Consider the following 9,465-nt stretch of genomic DNA (forward strand, 5'->3'; position numbering starts at 1 on the left):
CATCTTTAATATGGATGCCAAATGGAAAAGTGACTGGGGGACTATACTGTCATTTCAGACTGAACCGATTTGATGCGTTCTGACCAGCTTTTTTTTTTTTCTGCGGGGCTTTAATACATGATCTCTAATTTCATCATGCTCCAAAAGGACTTGTGCAACAAATTGTCCTCATGGTCCGGGGAAGGCGCTGTAATTGGACATGTTGTGTGTCTTATTATCTTATTGTAACACTCCACCACAGAACTTGTTCAGACGTCATTGTATATCAAGTCACAGCACCATGGATTATCTCCAAAAGAGGAATCTCACTTTTATTACCATTGGACTAATATTTATGCTCAGCGGCATAGAGTATGGTAAGTTTATACTGATAGTATTCAAAATAACTGCCTGTGGGACGTAATGCAGCAAAAACGAGTGTAAAACCTAAACCAAACGCTGCCGTTAGAATGTAGGCTTCAATCTCCCATTGAGGAGTATGCATCAGATTTATTGACATATTTCCGAAATTGTGGTCATTCATTGATCCCCTTCTGGTGTTTTCAGCTGTCATTTTGCCTACAATATGGCGATATCTCCAGATCCTAGAGGCGCCTCCATATTTCTTGGGTCTGGGTTTGTCTGCTTTCAGTCTAAGCGGGCTGCTCACCAGACCACTATTTGGCTGCTGGTCAGATCGCAGTGGAAGCACCAAGCCCATTATTCTTTTCTCCAATCTTTTTGAGATTGCTGGTGAGTTGCAAATCCACGTGAACTTAATTACCGTGTTGGCCCGAATATAAGACGACCCTGATTATAAGACAACCCCCTCTTTTTCAAGACTCAAGTTTGAAAAAAGACTTTTTGAACACCATATTTAATTTTTATACAGAAAATAATTACAGTACATCTGAAACAAATAATTATAACAATATATTTGAGAGAAAAAGCATGTTATTTTGCCTCATTCAAATCATGCATAAACTGTCCAACACGTCTTAATATTCGAACATTTAAATATGTAAACTAACGTGCAATCACATTTGTAAATGAATGGCTTCTGGTTTTTGAAATGTAAATAAACCTACTGTTTCTCCATTTTCTGTTATCTCCTCTTATTTTTTTCTCTTTTCTTTCTTACTGCTATTCTTTATTTTTCTTCTTCGTGCTACCGCTATTTTCATTTTTATTCTTAGTGACAGGGGTTCGCTTTGGCCTGGGGAATTAAGTTCAACATTCGCTTTAAAGATATCTGGCGCCATCTAGCGTTGTGAATGGGAATAATGTCTAGACCCCGAATCTAAGACGACCCCCACTTTTTCAGTCTTATTTCAATGCAAAAACCAACGTCTTATATTCGGGCCTATACAGTATGTGATATTTTGATGGTTAACTGTCTCTGCTCAGCTAGTTTCTGCATGACACTGCAAAGTGGATAGCACTGGTACATATTTGAATTTGGCATGTCTTTTCACTGGACGCACTTTTGGTCCTAATGATTGTTTTTATTATTTTCCCAGGTAACTTCATGTATTTTATCGGCTATTCAAAGTGGCTGTTAGTAGGCAGTCGCCTTGTGACAGGTTTCACAAACACACACATATGCACACTGTCAGGACTTTGGTGTGTGTCATAGATGAAGACCGTTTTCTTCTCAGGTGTTGGCGCAGGAGCGGGATCCTCCATCTTCGGTTTCCTGACTCGGTGCACTTGGCCAGAAGAACGAGCTGGTATCTTTGCAGCCATCATGGCCTGTCGACAAGCAGGCCTACTTGTGGGTTAGTCACCGCCCATGTCAGACACTAAAATATGCATTTGGTATGTGGGCATTCAATTGCTGGCTTGATCCACATCTTGGAATTACAGGAACCAACAAAAGTGCACAACTGGGCTGCATCATCTGGAAGCAGTTCACAATTATTATTTATTTCATAACAAACACCAAAAAACATTTAAATAGTATACATCATACTCACCAGATATAATCATGATTAGACGTGTGAATTTGTGCAGATCGCAACAGATATGTTTGCAGCAAATATGAAAATGACCATATTTGGACATACAAGCTTTCTGTCTTTCATCGACGAATAAAGCGATCATTACTGACCGGGATGTTACCAGGCAGATTACAATGGCATGACAACACAGAAAGATTAAAATTTGATTGGACAAAAATAAAAATAATAACACTTGCATACATGTACAAAATAGATGAGAAATTGGACACACACACACACACACACACACACACACACACACACACACACACACACACACACACACACACACACACACACACACACAAAGGCTAGCATCCTTTGCTGTCTCTCCACCTCACGGGCCTTCTGAGAAAATATCAGACACATAAAAAGTATATTTCAAAGGTGGAGGTGTTGTGTTATTCCGTTTCATCTTTAAAGAACTTCCTCCTGTCTCTCCAGGGCCGGGGTTCAACCTGTTTCTGCGGCTGTGTAATTTCAAACTTGGACCCTTTGTTGTCAACAAGTTTACATCTCCCGGGGTAACAGCATCTTGATCAATAATCTAAGTTTCCTCCTCAACCTCACCAACACAGCGGTAATGTGCTCAAATTGAGCACTCCTCCTTCGTCGAGTGCTTTTTGTACTCCCTTAGAGTAAAAACATAACTTTGCTCGCTAAGACTTCCAACGACACACATCGATCGACACTTCATTTGCTACTCCGGCATAATTTAGAAGAAGAAAACCAATAATTCCTTCCTCTTGAGGGGAAATGCAGTTTTCAGTTTTCAGGTTTCTTATTTTGCATATACATGAGCATGAAGTAATTGGGTCTTTTGTGCATTGCTCAAGGGCACTTCAGCTGTTCTTAGAAACAAACAGTGCTCTCCACAAGCAGTCCAAGTTTCCATAATTTACTCTATAGCTGACGTTTTCTTTTAGGATCCCTTAGCCAAGCCAAAATCTTGTTTACCTCATTTGCTTAGTAATTCATATAAAGCATAGCAATTCGAAAACAATAGTCATAAAAACAGTCCGTCCATCCATTTTCTGAACCACTTGTTAAATTAAATTAAATTGATACGGGCGGCTCGGTGTCACACTGGGTAGCACGTCCGCCTCACAGTTAGGAGGGTGCGGGTTCGATTCCACCTCCGGCCTTCCCCGTGTGGAGTTTGCATGTTCTCCCCGTGTCCGCGTGGGTTTTCTCCGCGTACTCCGGTTTCCTCCCACATCCCAAAAACATGCTTGGTAGGCCGATTGAGCACTCCAAATTGCCCCTAAGTGTGAGCGCGAGTGCGGATGGTTGTTCGTCTCTGTGTGCCCTGCGATTGGCTGGCAATCAGTTCAGGGTGTCACCCGCCTGATGACGGCTGGGATAGGCTCCAGCACGCCCGCGACCCCCGTGGGGACAAAGCGGTTCAGGAAATGGATGGATGGATGGATGGATGAAATTGATACGGGGATCACTAAATATATTTCCTGACTCATTTTCTGCTCTCAGATCTTCATGTGCTTGCTGTGGTTGCTGCTCCAATTTGTGGTCCTCGCAATGTACTGGGACCTAGCGGCTATTGACACCTCAGAGGGAGCCATGCCGATGATGGAGCTGCAACTGGAGGAAGACGAGCCGCTGATCAGCTCGGATGGTGTGCAGGTGCACACTTACAAAGCTGTCGCCTCCACGCAATTGGAGATGTCAGCTGAAATGCAAGCTCTCCACGAGGCCTCATTGTCTGGACCCCAAGCGTTCGATAGCTTCAGCATTAGCGCAGGTGAGCCAGTGTTGTTTAAAGCCTGTCTGGATTGAGAATTATTTTTATATTCTTTTGTTGTGTCATTTCTGGTCACCGGCGTGTTGTGAGATTTTTCTCATGCAAGATATCTGCCTTGGCTCAAAAATGGTTGAGAAAAATTGCCCTACAGGATTAGTGTCAGTTTACACATAACAGCCATTGAATGCTTGGATTGATTATCTATATTTCGTACGGTAGCTTATGTGCACGTGTTTATTGTACAGTGCGTGTGCTAATATTGATTGTTTGGTTCTGTGAAAATGTGCCAAAGGAACAGCGAAACAGACTAGACAGCACACTATGTATTGACTAAGCACGCTGTGCATGCTGACTTGGAATGCAGAAGCAAACGGTCGGGTGCTTCACCAACTTGATTTCCTTGTGCAGGAAAAAAGCTGGGACTACCCTGCAAAACAAAGGGAAAATGTGCATTCTAGCAGCAACTTACCTCATTATTCAACTTCTTTCTTAACATAGGCATAAATTCAACACTTTGTTGCTTTCTTTTGGCTTCTTCTTCTCCATGGTCACTGCAGAAGCAGAAGGCGCTGCGGTAACCTTCTGTCTGTGATGTGAGTCTCCAGCACCCAATAAATAAATAAATAAATTGAATCATTGAGTTGTTGACAAACAAAGTCAGATCTAACTGTTAAAAATAAATAAATAAATAAATAAATAAATAAATAAATAAATGATTGAGTTGTTGACAAACAAAGTCAGATCTAACTGTATTTTGAAAGAGTCATCATGTAGTACGTATCCAGAACTGTAATACTAAGCTGTTCTCTTCAGCCATCTGGTCAAGCCACATCCAAATTTAGCAGCAAGAGTTGCTCAGTTTTCACTCTTTTCCCTCCAAGTCTATTCCCAACAATTCCTTCTGGAGAAGATAGGCTCAAAATTTGGAACTGATTAGAATACACTTTGTTCTAGTCTTTATTGCATTTTGACAGAAGGAAAACAAGCACGCCATTTATCTCCCACAAAAAGCAGTGACAGGCCAAGACGCACACAGCCTGCCTCTTCAATCGTAACTCCTTTTTTTCTCTCTCACTTAGAGCTTCTTTTACTCGTCATAAATTGCCAGTTTAAGATCGCGATTTAATGGGAGCACTTGAGCTGATTTCATGATATTTTTTTCCCTCTTTGCTTGCTCAGTGCAGCTCTCTCTAATTTTTGTCTTTCACTCCTTAGAGTTCCTGAGGGAGGAGGTGATTGTTCTTCTCACAGCTCAGTTCATCACTCTCTTCAATCAGACTGCGCTGGAGGTGAAAATTGCCACACAGCCTGTACCCATCAGCCAAAATTCCCCAAAGTCTACATTTCATGCTATTTTAGCCTTAACTTCATCCCTCCCCGAAAAACACATCCATTTGAGTAACAGATGAATCGTTCTGAGATTTCAATGATGTGAAGCACATTTAGAATCAGAACATAAATGTACTTTATTTTAACCAAAGGCAGAAAATGCACTCCTGTCATCTGCAGTTAAATACAAATAAGCAGTACTTTTAAAAAAAAGTGTAAAGTCAATTCAACTATATATATATATATATATATATATATATATATATCTCCGGCCATTTTCTGAACCGCTTTGTCCCCACGGGGTCGCGGGCATGCTGGAGCCTATCCCAGCCGTCAACGGGCAGTAGGCGGGGGACACCCTGAACTGGTTGCCACTGAAGAAAATAAACATCAGCGTTGGATCAGGGAGGCCACTGAGATCCGAAAACAATCTTTCTTTCTTGGACCGTATCTGAGTGACCTTGTACATTTCAGACCATGGTGACTCCTCTGACGCAACGCTACTTTGGCTTTGACGAGTTGGGCAACAGTGTGATGTACAGCTTGTGTGGGGTGGAAGTCATCCTGGGCTTCCTCTTTGTTCGCTGGCTGAGCGGGAAGGTGGCTGATCGTGCAGTGCTGGCTGTGGGCCTGCTCATTTGTTGCACCGCCTGTATTTGGTGCCTCGTGTTCCTCTGCAACCTCCGAGGTAAGAACCAGCACAGGCAACAAATTTAACTCCCACCGTCTTGCAGTTCAGTGTTCATCCCCTTGTTGTATGGATTCCTTTTTGGGGTGGGGTTCATAGTAGGGTTAGGGTTTCAAAGTAGAGTTTAAAACTAGGGTTAGGGTTTCAAAGTCGGGTTTAAAACTAAGGGTAGGGTTTCAAAGTAGGGTTTAAAACTAAGGGTAGGGTTTCAAACTAGGTTTTAAAACTCGGGGTAGGGTTTCAAACTAGGGTTTCATACTAGGGGTAGGGTTTCAAAGTAGGGTTTAAAACTAGGGGTAGGGTTTCAAACTAGGGTTTCAAAGTAAGGTTTAAAGTTAGAGTTTCAAACTAGGGTTAGGGTTTTTAACGAGGGTTTCAAACTAGGGTTAGGGTTTCAAACTTGGATTTTATATAGGGTTAGGGTTTCAAAGTAGGGTTTAAAACTAGGGTTAGGGTTTCAAAGTAGGGTTTCATACCAGGGTTAGGGTTCAAAGTAGGGGTTAGAGCTAAGATTAGGGTTTCAAACTACAGTTAGGGTTTCAAACTAGGGTTTCAAACTAGGGTTATGGTTTCAAACAAGGGTTTTTCGACATTGGTGCCTCATGTTCCTCTGCAACCTCCGAGGTAAGAACCAGCACAGGCAACAAATTTAACCCCCACCGTCTTGCAGTTCAGTGTTCATCCCCTTGTTGTTGACATTAGGACTAAAAGGGTGTCCTCTTCTGCAGATAAAGCTTGAGAGGCCCTGCTTTGTCGTAAATGTGCTCTGTAAATGATATCACCCAGCATTTGTTAGGCCATCTGGAGCTCATGGAGGCAAAGTGGATCTCGTGTCTCCACGTCAGTGCGTGTGTGCCTCAGCATGTCGCGTTTATCACTGTGATAACAAATGGCAGGTGCCAGGGCGGGAAATTGCCCGAGTACATATAAAGGGATTACGGTAATCTTATTAGACCAGAATGCTATTTGTTCAATCATATCATACATTTGTAAGATATTTGTTACGTCTAAAACAGAAAAACAAAGAAAGCAATCTTAGTGTTGACATACCTGCAAATGCGATTTTGTCTCGGACCATTTCGAAGCATGTCCGATTGATTGAATTGCATTTTGAAAATGAGATTAGAGGCTTTCACTTGAGAGAGGAACAACCAACATTTTTTGGAGTGGGCACGCATTCACACAAACGTGCGTGATGTAGAGTAGCCCAGAACAAAAAAATGGGAACTTTGCATAGGTTTCAGCTCGAGCTCTCTGTGCTTTTGCCAAAACATTTGTGGACACAGAAAGACCTGGAGCAATGACTAAAAGATCACAGTCTACCAACCAGTGAATATCTGAGATTTAGCAATAAGATTATTATGGCGGCTCAGTGGGGCACTGGGTAGCACGTCCGCCTCACAGGTAGGAGGGTGCGGGTTCGATTCCACCTCCGGCCCTCCCAGTGTGGAGTTTGCATGTTCTCCCTCTGTCCGCGTGGGTTTTTCTCCGGGCACTCCGGTTTCCTCCCACATCCCAAAAACATGCTTGGTAGGCCGATTGAGCACTCCAAATTGTCCCTAGGTGTGAGTGCGAGTGCGAATGGTTGTTCGTCTCTGTGTGCCCTGCGATTGGCTGGCAACCGGTTCCGGGTGTCCCCCGCCTACTGCCCGATGACGGCTGGGATAGGCTCCAGCACACCCGCGACCCCCGTGGGGACAAAGTGGTTCTGAAAATGGATGGATGGATTATAATGGTTACATCAGACATAAGTCAACACACCCCTGTTCAAATGAAACCATTTAAAACCTGGTTTAACTATTAATTTGAATTGGACCAATACGATCAATCCGGATTAGCCTCGTGTATGACTGGTGCTATACGAATAAACACAATTTGCCTTGTAGGTAGCTACGAGTGGAAGCTGTCAGCCTTCATTATTGGCGTGTTCCTGCAGCTGCTGGGGCTCCCGTTCGTGGCCGTGTCTCAGGTGTCTCTCTTCTCCAAAGTGACAGCGGAGAAAACACAAGGTGACCTTGGCCATGTGCATGGTGCATCCATGGTAGTCAACTTTTTTAGAGAATTTTTAGATTGTGAACTATATAGTTAACTTATCAGCAAATAAGAAGAAATATAACAAAATAATGGGCAATCACTTTGATCTAAAGGATTCAGCCAAGGTATAAGAGGATCAGTCGGGGGCCTTGCCACCATCATGGGTCCTTTGTGGGCCGGAGGATTGATCAATCATTTATACATCATGATTGGTATGATGTTGGGTCTCCTTTTGATGGTCACGGTAAGTAGTACTTTTGTTATGACTAGCTTTTCACCCTGTTATGAAGCTAGCTACTTCGAATGACATTTCCATTTTGAAAAGCACCGGCTCCGAGCTATTGAATATACATTACAAAAACACAATTTTAAAGAATGAGGTTATTTTTCTGCACAAAACAACCATTCTATCTGCGCTAGTTAAGTAAAATAAGAAAAGAAGGAACATATCTTTGCGGTGTATTCAATGTCATATAGATTCAAAAAGATTCATACATGAGTGTCTTTAGTTTTTATTTACGTTTTACACAACATCCCAACTTGGTTTGCATTGGGCTTCGTAGATGAATATACAGATGGACAATCAGATACTGCCTTGGAGGAACATTTATAACTAATTTCCTCTCTCCACATCCCGAATGCAAAAAAAAAAACAACACACAAGAAAAGACTGCTTTGGGATACACTTGAATGTAAACGCCTTAACTCAGCAAGGCTTTGATAGCCTTTACCTGCTATTCTAGTCTCTGAAGACGATATCGTGTGTGTGTGTGTGTATGTGTATATATATATATATATATATATATATATACACATACACACACGTATATTCTAGGTTATGACGGCGTTGTCGTACGGCAGTCTGACTCAGCGCAGAGTTGTCCAGTGTGCACGGAGCTCCGACAGTGGAGAATAGACACAAAGAGTGGGAGCGGCTACACGCAGAGGGAAGGCCCTTCATCTCTGAGAGGATCAATGCAAGCGGGTTGCAGAGGAGAAGCTAAATTGAGCCTGGAAAAAAAAAAAAAAACTGTCATCACTGGTGGAAAGTAAGAAAGACTGTACTTAAATGTATTTTTCGTGTGTCTTTTGTTGAGTACACTACACTGTGACATCTTTGTATTTTCTACTCCTTACTATGTCAAAATAGGACTATGTTTTTCAGTGTGTTGTATCTTGTACCGGCCTTTATTAAAACAATATATCTCATTCTTGTAACTTGATTGTTACTTATACTCAAGTACAGACTGAATATTTTGGCCACCTCTGATTGTCCTTAAAAGCTTGCCAGACAGGGAGTTGAAATCTTCTCACTGCAGAGCTGACTGCCAACACCGCCAAGACTAAATAGTACACAAGGGGGCACTGTTGCTCTCATGTAGAAGATGCATGGGGGATAATTGAGGAAGAAAGTGATTCTTCTCACAACTAAACTATTTATACTCCCATGTGTTGATGGAAAGATAAGAAGAGAGGTTTTTCCATGTGACCCAACTTCTCATTCTACGTCTCCAATCTTTTTCTTTCTGTTATTAAAAAAACCCACTTGAAATAAAACAGTTGACATGCTGAGTGTAAAAGTGGAGCTGTCAACGTCTTATCTGTTTCATGACAGTGAGCTGACAGGCGCACATGTTCAAAAATAGTGATGCATTGCAAATGGCTTAATATTTATT

At 42.1% G+C, this 9,465-nt stretch overlaps 1 protein-coding gene across 1 annotated transcript; it reads left to right on the forward strand.

Annotated features, from left to right (window-relative positions):
• The first annotated feature begins 280 nt into the window (after positions 1–280).
• Positions 281–8,968, forward strand: mfsd8l2 (major facilitator superfamily domain containing 8-like 2). Its single transcript, XM_085930497.1, has 11 exons — positions 281–356; positions 547–732; positions 1,500–1,562; positions 1,638–1,757; positions 2,424–2,503; positions 3,468–3,738; positions 4,954–5,027; positions 5,542–5,755; positions 7,642–7,764; positions 7,903–8,033; positions 8,625–8,968. Exons 1-11 carry the CDS (start codon positions 281–283, stop codon positions 8,703–8,705), a joined length of 1,419 nt encoding a protein of 472 aa, XP_085786623.1. The 3' UTR covers positions 8,706–8,968.
• The last annotated feature ends 497 nt before the right edge of the window (positions 8,969–9,465 follow it).

The sequence above is a fragment of the Syngnathus leptorhynchus genome, chromosome 14, assembly GCF_054491065.1.
Source record: "Syngnathus leptorhynchus isolate UIUO chromosome 14, UIUO_Slep, whole genome shotgun sequence".
Lineage (NCBI taxonomy): Eukaryota > Metazoa > Chordata > Actinopteri > Syngnathiformes > Syngnathidae > Syngnathus > Syngnathus leptorhynchus.